At 34.5% G+C, this 17,548-nt stretch overlaps 1 protein-coding gene across 1 annotated transcript in view; it reads left to right on the forward strand.

The window, feature by feature from the left end:
* Positions 1-17,548, forward strand: part of ATR (ATR serine/threonine kinase) — a 36,432-nt gene that overhangs the window by 1,118 nt on the left and 17,766 nt on the right. Inside the window, exons 2-24 of the mRNA XM_048955106.1 lie at positions 428-519; positions 1,725-1,868; positions 2,409-3,298; positions 4,008-4,195; positions 4,541-4,735; positions 4,966-5,192; positions 5,852-6,004; positions 6,127-6,325; positions 6,942-7,201; positions 7,652-7,842; positions 7,917-8,017; positions 8,323-8,494; positions 9,147-9,314; positions 9,996-10,190; positions 10,524-10,709; positions 11,113-11,205; positions 12,722-12,852; positions 13,043-13,186; positions 14,378-14,471; positions 15,010-15,135; positions 15,801-16,007; positions 16,241-16,354; positions 17,292-17,407. Of these exons, the coding sequence (XP_048811063.1) occupies positions 428-519; positions 1,725-1,868; positions 2,409-3,298; positions 4,008-4,195; positions 4,541-4,735; positions 4,966-5,192; positions 5,852-6,004; positions 6,127-6,325; positions 6,942-7,201; positions 7,652-7,842; positions 7,917-8,017; positions 8,323-8,494; positions 9,147-9,314; positions 9,996-10,190; positions 10,524-10,709; positions 11,113-11,205; positions 12,722-12,852; positions 13,043-13,186; positions 14,378-14,471; positions 15,010-15,135; positions 15,801-16,007; positions 16,241-16,354; positions 17,292-17,407 (4,386 nt within the window). The remainder of the gene's footprint in view (positions 1-427; positions 520-1,724; positions 1,869-2,408; positions 3,299-4,007; positions 4,196-4,540; positions 4,736-4,965; positions 5,193-5,851; positions 6,005-6,126; positions 6,326-6,941; positions 7,202-7,651; positions 7,843-7,916; positions 8,018-8,322; positions 8,495-9,146; positions 9,315-9,995; positions 10,191-10,523; positions 10,710-11,112; positions 11,206-12,721; positions 12,853-13,042; positions 13,187-14,377; positions 14,472-15,009; positions 15,136-15,800; positions 16,008-16,240; positions 16,355-17,291; positions 17,408-17,548) is intronic.

Raw genomic sequence — 17,548 nt, forward strand, 5'->3', positions numbered from 1 at the left:
TCTTAGTCACCTGAGAAGTGCTGCTGGCACCTCTTGCATACCTGTTGTTGACCTGTGGAATAACTTTGTTAGTTCCAAAATGAAAACAAGCTCTTAATTTAATTTTTCTGTACTAAATCTGTTTTGTTTTGTAGCGGTGTGTGACCTTAATAGAATTGTACAAAATTGTTTGTAATGTGTATCAAATATAATGGCATAACAAAGTTAAATGGCTTTCAGCATTTCATACAGCTTTTTACTTAGGAAAAGTAGGGAAGAGAAGAGCTTTAAAATACTCTGGTTGCTAAAACTAGAAAACCAGTGGCATTTATTTTTGAAAACTTGTAGAAGGAAATGATCCATTTTGGTGTTTAATGCTGTGTTGTTGAGATGGATGTTAATTATTTTTTATTTTAAAATAGATTAAATATCATGCTTTTAATTGTAGTGCTAGTCCAGAAGAATACAATACAGTTGTTCAGAAACCAAGACAAATACTGTGCCAATTCATTGACAGAATTCTTACAGATGTAGATGTGGGTAAGTATTGCATATCTAGTATCTCAAATTATAACTTGATGTATGTTTTAAGTAATTCAACACAGATCCAAATTACAACTCATTTCAACAAAGATTCGTACTCAGTGCAGTACCATTTATGTCTTATTTTTTAATAACCTGCATGTTTAAATATTTGCTATGAAATAACTTGAGACAAATGTATAACGGTAAAAAAAAAAAAGTGACTATAAATGCTCAGATTTTTTTTATCCGAAGTGATTGCTCATTGAGTAATGTAGCTTATAAATCCTAATATTCACAAGGTCTTCAAGAATTGAAATGCTTAGATGTAAAAACCTTGACTTTTAATTTTAGGGTGGCAATTAGTCCTTCAATTGTGTTAAGGCTCCAATTATTACAGTTTAAATATTTAATAAATATATTGCATATATACAAAAATATTTATTATACAGTGTTTCCGAGAGATATTTTCATGTAGCTGCCTCTGTAAGATGCATTTTGTCTAGTGAAGTGAGCATGTTAAGTATTATACTTATGTTACTGTTCAGATATTTGTTAATTCTCTGCTGTTCCTGAGAGGAAAGAATAAAAATGAAAAGCCAGACTGTTTTAGGTATTGCTTTTAAATATGCAGGTATTTTATCTTTACTATGTAACTTTCTTCCTTAATTTCTATCTAAATTTCAGATAGCTTCCTCCTTGTGCTCTTTATGTAAGTCTGTGAAAACTGGGCAACTCTGAAGTGTTCAGTTATCTGTCTTAAGAGAGCAGTATAGCAGCACTACAAATTCTTTGATTCTGTAAGCTTACATTCAAACTATAACTTGTAGCTTTGTAAACAATGCTTAATTTTTTTGTCTAGATCATGAATCTAGGGAGAACCAACTGAAAATTGAAGTGTTATCTCTTAGCTATTTTTCAGTAATCAAAGAGCTAGATACCATACTAAATTAATGGATGTAGTGGTAATGGATGATATGCTGAGTAATTTTATATTTTTATTTATACTTTTTGGTGTTCTTTACAGGGTTTACAATAACCTTAAAATCTTTTTCATTCAGTAATAAGGCATACTCAGAATCGATAGCTATACAGGTTTGATACCATATCATAATGTGTTATATAGTAAATTTGTCATTTCCTTGTTTTAGATATGACCAAAATTATAGAAGTTGATTTCACTGTAATATTAATTTAGAATTGTCTTTTTTTTTTTTTTTAAGTTGCTTTGGAACTCATTAAGAAATCAGATTCACAGCCAAGTTCTGTAATGCTACTAGATTTTATTCAACATATCATGAAATCTTCTCCCCTTATGTTTGTAAATGTCAATGCAAGTCAAGAGGAAACAGAATGCAATTGCGTTGGTGAGTTTGAAGATGTCAGTACTGAAAACTGGTATTTCCAGGATTTAATTATTTTTGCCAATGGGATCATATGAAAGAACAAAAATGTAGAGAAGAGAAATTCAGAAGATCACTATTATGTATCTGTATCTTACGATAGACTTCTTTTCTTGTAATTTGGTTTGTACTTATGATAATGGGTGTTTATCAGAACAGACTTTGTCCTTACTCAGCACTGTTGCTTAATCTCATATTGATAAGCTATCCCATAACATAGTTATTGCCTGAAGATTTTTTTGCCATGGAGCAAAATGTCTCGAACAACCTATTCTAAAATCAGTCTTTTTTTTTCTTCTTGCCCCTTATTCAGCAAGATCTGCTGCTGAAGAAATGCTTTGTGCTTACTAAGCTTACATTCCTTTATTTCATCACTGTATATATTTATTTATCCATTTATTTTATGATGAGTAACTTTGCTCTCAAGGAGGTATTCTTTTATTAAGAGGCTTTGGCTTTCATCTTAATAGTTTTCTGTGTACTGTTTCTTTTTTATTGCCCTAGAATTTAGTAACTGGATCATAACAAGACTTCTCCGAATTGCTGCGACTCCAAACTGTATCACATTGCACAAGAACATCTCTGATGTCATTTGCTCTTTACTTTTTCTGTTTAAAATGAAAAGTTGTTCCATCTTTGAAATACTAACAAAAGACTTGCTACAGCTTCTCCAAGATTTAATCTTCCTGCATGAAAGAGACACACAAAAACAGCTATGGGGAGATGTGCTGGTATGGCCAGTGATTGTAAAGAGATTTTCAAGCAATGCAAGTGACAATGTGGGATATTTAAGATTAGCACCATTACACCTGATGGGTATGCCCAATGTAGAATGTCTGGAAGTTATATTGTTATCTATCCTGATGGATATTGCTGCAGATGTATTTTTTGTAAGACAAGATACTGTTCTCTGGGGAATAGGCTGCTCCTTCTTAGAGTATGGTTGTCCAAAAGTTAAAGCTTTGGCAATGAAGTTTTTAATAAAATTAATTCATCTGGGAGGACCTCCGGAACAGCTGGCCAATGTTTTCTTCACAGTCTTTTTTGGAATTCTACATTCAGCACTTGAAATGGACAGTGAAGAACTGGAACTCTGTGGAGAGCCATTCTTACAATTGGTGAAAACGTTGATGCCTTTTGAAGCAGACTCTTACAAAAATATTGAACCTGTTTATTTGAATATGCTACTAGAGAAGCTTTGTGCACTGTTGGAAGGAGATATGTTTATGTGTCTTCGTTCTGAAAAACTGAAAGCTGCTTTTTGCCATATACTGCAATATTTTCTGGAGTTTGTTCCACCTGGCTATGAATCTGCCGTACAAGTAAGAAAAGTCCATGTCAATACCATATGCAGAGTTTTTGTGAGTGTGCTTGGAACTCAGGATGAGCAAGAGGTAGGTTAATTTTTAAAATTATTTATCTCTACAAAGAAGAAAATCCAGGAAATATTCTATTAGTTGGTTAATTAGATTGATACCTTCTTTGTTTCTCATCTGTTTCATGTATTTTTGCAGGTTAGAGTTCTTTGGTTGGATGTAGTTGCACCCCATCTTTTTCAGATGTATTGGACTGTTGAAAAGACTGTCTAGACACAAGAATCTGTTTATGAGTGTGGTATTATAGGGGAATAAGGCAAGAATAGGCTCAAAGAAGGGCAGCTTAACATGCAATTTCCATTTAACAGCTGAGCTATTCTTGCTCTCTGAGTGCTTTTAGTTGTGCTTATTGGGGACAAGAAGGCAGGATTATATTAAAATAATGAAGTATGGATGCACTGAGTGTTCTGTCTTCTCATGCACCCATGTGCATATCATGTCTGTTGTCTCTTAAATCTGTGTGTATTTTAACAACTTTGCTAGCCAGTTACTATGGCAAGAACTTGGAAACAGACGTCCAAACAAGCTGCATTCTGTCTGGTGGGAATACAAGAAACTTCATCACTTCTGAAAGTTTTCATCATGTAATTAAGATTCTTTTACAGAGATGTCTTTAACACCATCAACGTTATCATTTAGTTATGAAATTCTAAGTCAAAATAGTAATATAACATGTTTGGGAAGAACGCATTACACACCTTGTGGTGCTTTTGTTTGTATGTTCTAGTATCTGGTGAGTCCACTTTATACAGTATTGAAGACGCAAACAGAAGAAATCTTTCAGGAGCTTCATCAGAGCCAGCTAGATACTTCTGATACTAATGGGTGGAGCAGCAGCAGTGATGAAGTTCCAGAGAAAAGACTGCGACTAAGCCTGCCAGCAAAGCATCCGAAGAAATCACCTACACCAGTAGTGTATGCTGCTCATCCAGTAACCGCTTTTATTGTCATCTGGAATAATAACCTTTTTTTTTTTTGAGGAAGAAATTTCTTTGTAACAGTAGCAGAGTCTTTGTGAAAGATTCTCCTTCTGAGAGAAGGTTTAAATGATGTTTTGAAGGATTAGAATCAATAGGTGATTTTTAAGCTAAGCTTCAATTGAAACCTGTATTTTTATTTTTAGTATGTACTGTTTTCAGTCATAACATGGGTTAGCTATTTTGCTGTGATGATTGCTCTTTTCTGGTGGTGTAGGGGGCAGGGTGTAACCACTGAAAAAGTCCTTTGTGTTTGACAATAATCAGTATGATCAAATTACAGACTTTGCCCTTTAAACATGAAATTGAAGAGCACACTGTGGAATGCCATTACAAAGAAAGCTGCATCCTTAATATCAGTCCTTGAGAAAGAAAGTCTGGTGGTGAATATTCTTCAGACTGCAGAGGGAATTGCCATAATTCTGCAACTAGCTGCATTGTGCATAGTTCATTGTTCTCCCCCAACAAATTCTAGCAGGTAAAGCTTCCAAGATGAAACTGTGAGACAAATAGTGCTTTGTAATTGTTACTATGATTTGTGTAGATTATTTTAATACTTGCCCATTTATCAGGGCAAGTCCTGCTTGTTTTGAAGAGGAATAGTAACATATGTAACATAACAATAACATAGTAACTTCTCTTAGAAGCAATACAATATTAAATGTTTATAATCTGTTGTATTGATCGTAACATTTCTATTTTTAACAGTGTGGATCATAAAGTAACTCATCTGTGTAATGCTGACACATGCAAGAATACTCCATGCTCCTTGGATTGTGTAGAGAGTATACAATTCACGTGGATTTCCTCTGACTTCATCACAAGAGTAGTAAAATTGTGTGGGAGGCTGTTAGAGGCTGCTACAAAGATGGTTAACCTAGAGCAAATGATTGACAGAACAGTGAAAATCTTTGATGCTTTGCTGTATGCACAAGGTAGAGAAAATCCAAATTTCTATTTTTAAGATCTTTGTTTTCATCACTTTTTGAACATGATTTACAAGTCTGTTTCTCTTTTGAGTACATCTCAACAAGAGACTATATGGAGAAAGTGAATATGTGTAACATAGTAATCTTTAATGGCTTTTCATTCTGAAACACACAAGTGGCATGCTGTACTACCTATTTCACTCAAAAATTCAAAGCTTCTGATTGTTTTAATTGAAACTTAGCATGCTAACAGCGTACCAAAAATATGAGGAATTCATATAGATTGGTCAGTTGTCTTGTGTGTTTTTTAAAGAAGCTAGGAGTATGGAAAACAGACAGTCTTCTAAGATTCAACTGGCATTGTGAGTTCAGCTTACTAACCATCCCAAAGTCCATCCACAAGTCGTCATACAAAACCAGAGATACCAAAGTTACGTGTATTCTCCTGCTTATGTATTACATGGTGCTGTTTCATGAGGCTTTTATATTATTTTGATATAAGACTGCATTATTGTGTGTAGAATGTCAATATTTAAGAGTATCAATGCTATTCTTTGTTGATAGGAAGAAAAATAACATTCTGTAGTAAAGTAAAAACATAATAAGCATCTATTCAGCTTACATAAAAAGATGTTTGGTTTTTTTTTTTTATAACCCCTCACTAGTAAAAATTCCACTGAATGATCAGATTCTTGACAATATATGTGGACTGCTGTCTCTACCTTGGATTTGCAGCCATCCTGATGATTCTTCTTTTAAAACATCTGCTTTTGGGACTGATTTTCTAGTTTTGAGTCAAAAAACTGCACAGAGTTTCTGTAAGTATGTTAAATTACCTAAATGTCTCTTAGCAATGATTGCACTATGGTAAAATAGCTTTCTTTGCCGTCATAATCATTAACAATAATGTACAATATATATATATATTTTTTTTCCTCAGCACCTCAAACTCAGTCACGCTGTGTGTTCCTTCTATCTCTCTTCCCAAGAAACATTCATCTGGATTGGCGAAAATCCATTTACTATTGGGCCCTACAGAGTCCCCATGAAGAAATTCGGGCTACTTGTGTGAAAGGATTCTCTTTCCTGCTTCATCCACCAAGTGTGCAGTCTTTCAGTATGATTCCAAAGGCTCTTTTGTATGTATTAATATATCTTTTCTCTTTTCATGCATGAAGAAAACAGCATATATAAGGAATTAATTATAAGCATTGAAATAAATTTCATCCTGAAATTTGTGTTTCATCCAGAGTTTAATAGACTTAAATTTTAGAACTCCTAAGAAATATCAACAGAATGTGTATACATGAAGATAAGCTAGCATTCACTTACCAGATCAGTATACAAGTTACTTTGCTACTTGAAGGTCCCATTTCTAAACAATAAATTAAAACTTATGAGGGGAAAAGGAATGTCTTTGTCAGTAAAATATGTATTTGTCCGTATATCTTTTTAAAATCTTTCCAGCTTCTCTTCCTTCTGTAAGCATTTCTTGCCCTCTTCTGTTCTATTGTCTGTAGTCTTCAGTTTATTTCTAATGTTTCAAGCACACTATGGCCAATATGGCTTGAGACATTTGAGATGACTTTGAAATCAGTTGAAAAGGAGAAGTATAATCTAGTAAAGCAGATCCTTAAATTGTCCTATAATGTTATCAGTATAGTTAGAGAATCCAGACAATGTAGATATCTAAATTGCTGTGCTTAATAGGTTGCTTAATTTATTAAAATGGTTTTGTTTTTATGTCAATTTCAGAAATCAAATCCAAGATGAGTCTGATCTAGTCAAGGAGGCTTGTGCTGCTATTGTTGGGAAATTATCTTGCTGTCTTTCTGGTACATTCAGTATACAGCCTCCTTCAGCAGCCTCTGCTATAAAACATGTTACCTGTGATATTTTATGTAACAGCCTCATTGTGACTTCTGCTCATGAAAAAACTTGCTCTGTGCAAGCCTGTGTTTTTAAGCCATTTCTTATTCTCCTTGAGAACAAAATATCCAGTTCAGTAAAACTAGGTAAGATTTAATTTTACTCTGTATCTGTACGTTCCTTTTATATATTTATATAAAATTATTTATTTATATCTATATCTATAAATATATATATAAACCATATATATATATATATTGCTTTGGGTAGGTGGTTTTGTTGTGTTGTTGGTTTCTTTTTTTGTAGCTAAGATGGTGCTTGAAATTTTGTATTTCAGTTTTTATCAGTGACAGTGTTAGATGTTGTTATGATAATCCTTTTAAACTACTGTGGTTAATTTTAATTTCTGGCCACACCTAGGGATGTAATACTTGATAAAATCTAAACTTTGTATAGCTTTTTTCTCAATGTTTCTCAATGTTCACTCTTTTCAGAAATAAGTATGTGCTTCAGTGCTTATTTCTATCGTTGTTTTATTTTAAAAATAAATAAACACAAATATCTTTTTCTTTCCTCCACCAACCCATGCTGCATAGCATTTATAGAAAACATACCTCACCTTTGCAAACATCTGGATTTTAACAGTGATGAGTCCAGTGTGAAGGTTCTTGTTGGGTCATTATTAAATCTAATGGAAGATCCAGACAAAGATGTACGAGTTGCTCTCAGTGACTGCATAAAGAACATATTAGAATCCATAGACTCTGAAGAAGGATTCATAAAAGAGGTGAATTCATATTTACTTTTTGTTCTTTTTCTCAACTTCATTTACTAACATGTTTTGTTTTTCATGTGATCTAGCTCTTTGTTTCAAGAATGAAAGAAGCCTATACACATGCCAAAATATCAAGAAATAATGAGCTTAAAGATACCTTGATTCTCACAACAGGAGATATTGGAAGGTAATTTTTGACAATAGATTGAAAAATGCAAAGTACTGTCAGTTTGTGAGGCAGAGTAACTTGTTGCTAAGTTTATTTATTTGGAGCTCAACCTTTGTCCAGAGTCCTTTGCAACTGTTCTAAGCTTTTGTTGCATATGAAATTTGCATCGTTCTTTTTCTGTGGTACTGTGACAGGTACAGACCAGCTAGTTATATGCAATGAAGAGTTGTTTAGCATTATGGTAGGTACCTGTTGTTCAGCAGTTTTATTAGTGCAGTGACTGTTTCTCTTTCTAATTACTCTTTATTTGCTTGCTTTTTAAGGGCATCAAAAGGAGATTTGGTACCATTTGCCCTCTTGCATTTGTTGCATTGTTTGTTGTCCAGATCAGCTTCTGTGGCTGGAGCAGCTTACACAGAAATTCGGTCCCTGGCAGTAGCTAAGTCCATAAAACTACAAGCTTTTTTCAGTCAGTACAAGAAACCTATCTGTCAGGTAAAAATAAGAGTTGGTGATTTATAAAGACATTGATTCGGTTTCTTTTTGTGTGTTTTGAAAACGTTATTAAAGATAAACATTACGCTATTTTACAAGATAACTCATAGGGCAGGAAAGAGATGATTTAAAAACAAAAACAACAATAACAAAAAAAACCTGGAAATGAGAAATTCTGGAAATGAGAAATATTTGATCTTGTCATTAGTTCTTCTCCCTTCACCAGCATTGCTTTTCTCTTTTAATTCCCTAGATGCCTTAATGCTGACATAAAGGAGCTGTGTATGTTCTTGCGTTATATGGTACCGTTGTCACTGGAGGCTAGAATGTAAACTTGGAATTTAAATCAAACTTTATTACAGCCATAATAATGATGGTTAACATTAGCTAAAGATAGAAATAAATTCTGCTTAAAGTAAAAAATACTGAAGTCAGGTTTCTCTAGTTTTGAATGTTCCATTTTGAATTGTGTGCAGCATCTGAGCCTCTGATTGCAAAATGAAATGCCATTATTAATTCAGTTCTATCACGAAATAATAATCTTGGATCTATGCGCAATACATGAGAAACAAAAACAGATACATAAAAAGAATGAAACTCATTGGGGGTGAAAAGAGGGAATAATATTTAATATCTATTTCTTCATGCTCAGTTTCTAGTGGAATCCCTGCACTCCAGCCAGATGGCAGTATTGAGTGCTCCATGCCAGGGTAATGAGCTGCACAAACAAGAAGCTGCTCACCAGAGAGAAATGGCTCTGGACATGTTGTCTGAGATTGCTAATGTGTTTGACTTTCCAGATCTAAATCGCTTTTTGTCAGTAAGTTGGTTAGTCCCTTTTACTACTACTTCTGTGGGGGGCTGTTTGTATGCTTGTGGATTTCTCTTAAGTCCATGTTCCTTTCTGATGAGTGCTACAGATCTGATAATTTTTCTCTAGTTGCTGTTTGTTATATTTAGAATGATTCTGGATTGCTGGAACTAAGAGCTCAAGTATGGAGGAATTGTTCTATTAAAGAGATGCAGTGATGACTCAGCTAATTCAAGTATGATGTTTAATGAACTGTCTGTAGTCTAGAGTGCTAATTGAGTATATCTACATTGATTTAGTGCACTGGAAGGGATTCTTTGTAAAATACAAATAAAACAATCTATGAAGCTATGTAAGGCTCAGATAAGCATCTCACTTTTATTTGGATGTTTTAGTACTGGTTAGATTTAAAAAAAAAAAAAAAAAAAAAAAAAAAAAAAAAAAACCAACAATTATTTTAACTGCTTTTTAGATGAAATGTTTCCATCTCAAGTTCTTTCTTTTTAACTATGGCCACATGTAAGAATGTAGATATATGTTGACCAGGACTTGGATTTGGTGTCTTTGGAGGGGGATTTGGTCTGTATTTGTTTTATGTATGGTTTATTTTGATTTGGTTTAATTTAATTCTGGGTTTTATTTTGCTGTTTGCTTTTTTTTATTTATTTGTTGTTGTGTTTAATTCATCAGCGGACCCTGCAAGTTTTGCTGCCTGACCTTGCAGCCAAGGCCAGTCCTGCAGCCTCCATCCTTATTCGAACCATAGCAAAACAACTGAACGTAAACCGAAGAGAGATTTTAATCAACAACTTCAAATACATCTTCTCTCACTTGGTCTGTTCCTGCTCTAAGGACGAGCTTGAGCGGGCACTTCATTACCTCAAGGTAAATTAATATTTGCTCTGTTCAGATGCAGGTGGAGAGCAATGGTGGATGAACAGTGAATTTTCTTCTTTCTGCTTAATCTAAATAAAAGTACTGCAAAGCATAGCTGGGGAAATAGGTGAAGAAGTTCTTTTGTTATTGTTTATCATCAGTTTCGTTAGCTCTGAGTAACTGTTGTGAGATATTTTGTGAACTTGAAAACTCTGAAGACTTGGATGATGTGATGGTGACCTGACTGATTTTTGTGGTAAATCAATCTGAGTCCATTGCTCCCTGTCTGTGTGTGCTAATTTCACTGTGGTGAAAGTAAGGCTTGTTTTTTGTTGATTATAGAATGAGACTGAGATCGAACTGGGCAGCTTGTTGAGACAGGACTACCAGGGACTGCATAATGAATTATTGCTACGTATAGGAGAGCACTATCAGCAAGTATTCAATGGCTTGTCAATATTGGCTTCATTTGCATCTCATGATGATCCCTATCAGGGACCTAGGGAAATAACGTCACCTGAGCAAATGGTAAGTACACCAAAATATTCATTTGGTTTTGTTTAATATAAATATCTTTAATCTGGAGTCTAGGAGTGAAGACAACTTGATGTTTAACTTAAAAATCCTATATGAGACAGAAGTGAAGATGCTGTCATTGCATATCAACTGTTCCTCTAATACAAAGATGCACAACAAGAATGCATTAAATTAAAAAACAAAAACAAAAAAAAAAAACCACAAACCACAGCATAATAGGGATGTCTTTCATGAACACTGCTACTTAAGGAACAGTATACATTTTTAGGGATCTTTGTCAAAATTACCATTTCGTACTTGCTGTTTTCATTACTTAAACTGAGCAATTTAGCAATGTGTTAGCAGTAATTTTACTTGGTTTTTACTTTTTCACTTTTTTTTCCCCTCTCTACAGGCTGATTATCTGCAGCCTAAATTGCTTGGTATCTTGGCCTTTTTTAACATGCAGTTACTGAGTTCTAGTGTGGGCATTGAGGATAAAAAAATGGTACGTAAAATTAATATGAACATTAAAACCAAGAAGTAGGAACTACTTCAGTACTCCAGGCTTGCTTTTGTGGCTGGGTAGTTGTCAAGGAAGGCTCAAAAAATAATGAGGTTTACGCATGATTCTTTAAAACTGGTGATCTCACTGTGGGCTGGACTACTGTGTAAGCTCAGAAGTATGCTTTTCTTTTCCTCTTTACTGGTCGGCTAATGTACATAACTGAGTCACATACGGCGAATAACACGTCACTCACTCAGTAATTGCTGAGGAGCAATCCAAGTGTTTTACATTTACAAAACAAACATGAAAGAAATGACGTGGAGGGGTATGGGAGTCAAGGATTTGAGGGCCTTGAAGTACAAACCTAAAATTACTGCTGAAAGAAAATAGAATGATGCAAATATAAGGGAAATTGGGTTTGACTTGTTTTGCTTCTTATAGCTCCTTTGAGCTTACAAGAGGGAGACTTGAAAAATGAGAGCTCACAGCTTGGCACTTAAGACAAACTCTGCAAATAGTGCTGTGCTGAGTCTGTGTGCTTCTAACTGTAAGGGAGACCTTTTAGCTACCACACAGAGGCAGGATAGGTAACTTATTTAGGCAGCTATGCAGTCCTGGAACACATAACGTTGTTTATAGGCTTGCTGTATTTTCTCTGGTGTTCTCTTTCTAGCTTTTTGCTTCTGAGGTATTCTTATTGTTGTACTGTCATTTATTAACCATTTGTACTGATGCTTTCTGAATTTCTTCCTTTACGCATCATTTCTTACCTTGTACCTGCTATTATTTCTATTTTTTTCTTTTTTTGTTGTTGTTGTTTGTTTTGTTTTTCCATGAGTGTATGAGGATCTTCCCTCCAAAGACCTTTTATCAAGATCTGGTTTCTTCCTCTGATAACTGATGTGTCATGCTGGGTGTTCTGCTGCCTTTGTCAAACACAGTGTGACTGTGACTGAAGTATCTCCTACTTTTTTCTTTCTTACGTCTTATTTCTCTTAAATCATTCATCAGTCTCTGTGGCAGCTAACCTGTAAACTATTCCCTGAAGCTTGCTATCAATTCTTCTATAAGTTTTACGTCAATTCTCTTTGTTTTTAAATGCAATTTTGTTTTCTCTGTTTTCCAAATGTCTACTTTACAACTTCTTGAACTTTGGTTGTCTATCATCAGATTTCTGTAACTGTAAACTCCTTTGGTGTCTCAGTTCTTCCCTCATGAATCTGTCGACCGTCTAAACAGTTAAATTTTTATTGTAGCCCTGTCATTCCAGATCTCATTTCTTTTTCTCTAATTGGCAAATTATTTTTTGCAACATGAAACCGTATGTTTTTTAACTGGGATTTTTAAAGTAATATATTTTTGTCTTGGGATAGACAGAAGGTGCAGTTTTATTACCTCACATGTTTAATGGGTATATGATGTCTTAATCCATGGTAGCTTGGTTGTATTGGTTGTTTGTAGGTGTTTTATTGAGAATCTAACACACCAAAATGTGGGTTTTTTTCTTTACATATAGGCCCTAAACAGTCTTATGTCTTTAATGAAGCTTATGGGTCCCAAACACATCAGTTCAGTACGAGTGAAGATGATGACCACGCTGAGAACAGCTCTAAGATACAAGGACGACTTTCCCGAACTGTGTTGCAGGTGAACTGATCAAGTTCCTAAGCAGTGACATACAAGAGCATTTGTCCTTGAATGCTCTTGTTTTGTTTTAGACAGTAATCCAAAGCACAGAGCTGAAATACTTTACAATACTCCTCACAATTCACCTAAAATATCTTTATGCAGTGAAGAATCATTGATTACTATTGTTTTTGTGTATTTTCTTGTGTAGGGCCTGGGACTGTTTTGTTCGAAGCCTGGACCATTCATACCTTGGCTCCCTGCTTAGCCATGTGATAGTAGCTTTGTTGCCTCTTATACATATCCAGCCAAAGGAAACTACAGCAGTATTTTACTTTCTCATAGTTGAGAACAGGTACCACACAAAATATTTTCACTTCATTAGCTCCTGTAATAGGAATTGCACTGAATGAAATTTGTCCAGTACTGAGATCAGAAAATTTAGCATTTTCCTGTGAATTAATAACTTGTTTTATAAAATTTCTACTTTAAATTTCAAGGAGATTTTGGAATTTGACAAAGGATACCCTCATCTGAAAAGATATTCTTTCATTGACCTCATTAAAAATATATGATGGTGTGACCAAGTTACAGCCTCTTCAGAGTGCTTCCCCTGACATCACTACTGAGCTTGTTTTCATATTCTGTGTTTTTGTTATTGGAATGGAAAACAGTTTGCATCTACGGGCCACGCAGGCAGAATAACAATGACTGCTAGCATTTATCCTAAGGTGGGGAGAAGTATACGGGGTGGTAACAGGAAGGAAATGAAGTCTTTATTTGACTCTATTTTATGAATTAGAGTCGTCATTATGGAGAGCGCAGAATTGATCACATCCTTTTTGCATCTGATCACACCATCTAAGAGAAAATCAAGGTGTATTACTTATTCTGTTTGTTTGTTTTTTGATACTTTTTTTTTTTTTAAGATTTGAATTATCATGACTTGAACTTTTAAGCACAGTGTTGGGTCTTAATTTTTATCCATGTTATTTTTTGTAACAGAATTCTCTAGGAATGGTCAGAGTTTATATTTTGATTACTTTGATTGGGTTTTAATTTTCCTTGCATTTATCATACCAACAGTTTGCAAAACAAAAGGAGATGTTTTGAATAACAAGGCTTTTGTTGCAGCCTGTGGCAGCAAAATTGAAATAGATTCCTTCCTGTTAGTAAAAGAGAACTCAATTTTTGGTCATTTGTTTTCACATTAGAAAAAGTGAAATTGGTTCAAAACCAAATGGGATTATCCCACCTTTTTGAGTAAGGAGTATGGGACCTGATGGAGGTAAATGGCAACCTTGAAAGCAATGGAGTTAGAGAGTAATTTAAAGCATAGAGAAGAAATATCTGTATCTTTCAGTAAAAAGACAAATAAATTGTTTTATATGTACACTTAAACGCAAAACTATGTGGAGTGTTTTTCTGCTTTTCAAGTTTTTGCTTTTTCTAGATATTATAATTTACTGTTTTAATGGTTTTTTTATGACTTTCCAGATCCAACTAATGTTTGAAATGTTCTTTGCAATATTTCTGTGACTGTTAGGGATACAGTGCGGGATTTCTTACATGAGATATATTTTCTGCCTGACCTTCCAGAACTAAAGGAAATTCAAGTAGTCCTTCAGGAATATCGAAAGGTATAACTTCTTTGCTTCTTTGTTTCTAGTGTTTCGGATGGATTCATGTGGAGTAAGAAAAATGTTCTTAAAATCTTGTTAAGCAAGAATAGTATTTATTTGCCTACAAAATAGAACTTTTGTATCTGAGGAATGTTTTATAGATTCTCTGAATTCCAACTTTGCAACTTTTTGAGATAAAATAATGTATAAGGTTAAAAAAAGGTGGTTGACTATGGAAATGAATTTGTTGCTGAATTCATTACTTTTAATTTAATCCCACATCTGTCCCAAATTCCAAATCTGTTTATTTTTATTATTAGTTGGTAGTCTATCCCTTGTGCTTACCTTCTGAAGGCAAGCTAAAGAGGTAGGAGGTAGCAAGTATTTAGTAGAAATGTTTTTGTTTGTTTTTAAGTGCAAACATAGCACCTTTTAGCTGAGAATGTTGGTAGAAGAATAGGCATTTGTATGTCTCCTTTCTTATGTTCTTTGAAATGCTGTTTAACTGTGTTCCTATTAGATTAGATTTGAATTTCTTATGTCATGTCTTGTTCAGGAATCCTCCAAAAGCACTGACTTACAGACAACCCTGCAGCTGTCCATGAGAGCTATTCAGCATGAGAACGTGGATGTTCGTATCCATGCACTTACCAGCCTGAAAGAAACGTTGTATAGAAATCAGGTATTAAAACCCTCTTCAGTTAATTTCAAGTGTTCTCAAAGGAGCCTCTGGACCATCAACTTTAATGTTACTGTGTTTGCATGAGCTGTGTTATTCTCCTAAACTTATTAATCTAAATGTTACTTAATGTGAAAGCCAGAAGGGATTATTTTCCGTTGTGTCACCACATAACATATAATTTAAAATCCGTCTTCATATGATGCTGATTCAGCAAGAATATTGGTATATTTCTTATCTAAGATGCCAATGTCCTCAATTGATTTTGGAGGTTTGTTCTTTGTTAGAACATGTACAGTTTTTGCATCAAGATCAAGGAATTTTATGAGACAGCAGTATTTTAAAGTAAGTGGTATGTGACCACCTCATACCATTCATTTTTTAAATTTCTTTCTTCCTTCTCTGCCTTCCATCAAGAAAAGCTTGAATCTCTTGATCATGTTCAAATGAATTATCTGGACATGTACAAACTGCAAAGATACTGCTTTACAAATCTATATGTTTATGATTGGGTTATAGTTACGAAAATAACAAGATCTGAATGACAAACCTAACATCATGGGCAGATAAAATCTGATATGAGGTGACAATGTTGTATAAAAACCTGTCTTTCTTTTTTTTTGTTTGTTTGTTTGTTTGTTTGTTTGTTTTCTCCTTAAACTTCCTAGGAAAAATTGGTGAAGTACGTAACAGACAGTGAAACTGTAGAGCCAGTCATCTCTCAGTTGGTTACTGTACTTCTAATTGGCTGTCAGGATGCAAATTCTCATGCCCGGCTACTTTGTGGGGAATGTTTAGGGGAACTGGGAGCCATAGACCCTGGCAGGCTGGATTTTTCAACGAGTGAAAGTCAAGGAAAAGATTTTACATTTGTGGTAAGAGGTGTTTCTGTAGTATTTTGTTCACTATTAAATGTTTGTGGGATTTCATTTGTTTAATTATTTTAAATGTGTGGGACTAGGAAACCTCAGCTTTAGGCTCTTAGAAAATCTCTGCCTGCTTTGTCATCTAAACCAGCTTAGAGACAGACTTCGAAGTGACTATCTGGAGATTAAAGATACAGCTATTACTTTGTTGTAATAAAACTGGCTTTGTGTTTGTGTTTGAGGCTGGTGTGGAGGATCCAAATTTTGCCTATGGATTATTGATGGAACTGACTAGAGCATTTCTTGCTTATGCTGATAATGTTCGTGCTCAGGATTCTGCTGCGTATGCCATTCAGGTAAGATTCAATGTTAGATGTTCTTTTATCTTCACAAGTTACTTTCTATCACACTGAATGCAGAATTATGCAATTTTAAATATGTACATTCTGAAGTATGTGTTTAAATAGTTGAACCATCATCTGATACAGTTTTAAATTGCATTGTAAAAATGATACAGGATAGTGATTTTTTTTTTTTTTTTTTCTTTAAATTCCTCATTGCTCACTTGTCCATTAGAATTCAGGGGAGCTGATGAAAAGAAGTATCTTAGTGAAAGCATAGATTTGTTTTTGTTGTGTTATCTGAGGAGAGATACGGTGTTTCAGAAGCTACTAACAGTGTATGCATAGTGATTCAAGGTGTAATTCCAAGACTGCCTACTTGAAAATTGTGCATGTAAGCAGAGGTGAAAAACAGCAAGTACTCCTAGGAGGATTTCTGCTTACTCTTCTAAAGAGGCAGTAGAATTCAAATATGCTCTAATGTTAAGACAGTAGCCTTCTGTGCTGGTTTGCAACTCCAGGCTGACTTTTTTCTTTTTTTTTTTTTTTTTAATCTTTGTGAAAGCTACAATTTCACAAACTTTGTGAAAGGAGGATTTCCTAGATCCAGTAGAAAATGGCCCCATATGGTCAGCGGTTTAAATTAGTTCTTGCACCAGAAGGATTCAGACTAACTTCTGGGCCTTGTTTATTGGCAGATGTGAAGAAAATGAGATAATGTGGCCCAAGCACCAACTAGAGAATCTGGGAAATCATTAGTTTGTTAGAATCAACCCGTGGTTAGTAATAACATTCATCCAAATCTGGATGAAAATTTTGCAGTTAAAAAATTTCTAACTTCAGCATTCTGTAATTTGTATCTCATTACTTTTGTGTGTATACCAGTTCTCTTTATTGCTGCAGTCATCAAATTTTTAATGCTAACTTATTCATATAAACTATGTCTTTACAGGAGCTATTGTCTATTTATGACTGTAGAGAGACAAACAGTGACTGCCCAGGCTCCAGGCTTTGGAGGAGATTTCCTGAGCACGTGCAGGAAATCTTGGAACCTCACTTAAATACACGGTATAGGACAACTCATGCAATTTTTTTACATAACAGTTTTAAGACTATTTATCTTCCAAGCAGAAATTAGTTTTAAGACTTGTTTCAACAACACTTGGAAGTATACTTTAAAGTCCTGGTAGCACGTTCGATTGTTTCGTT

The sequence above is a fragment of the Lagopus muta genome, chromosome 9 (assembly GCF_023343835.1).
Source record: "Lagopus muta isolate bLagMut1 chromosome 9, bLagMut1 primary, whole genome shotgun sequence".
NCBI classification, from domain to species: domain Eukaryota; kingdom Metazoa; phylum Chordata; class Aves; order Galliformes; family Phasianidae; genus Lagopus; species Lagopus muta.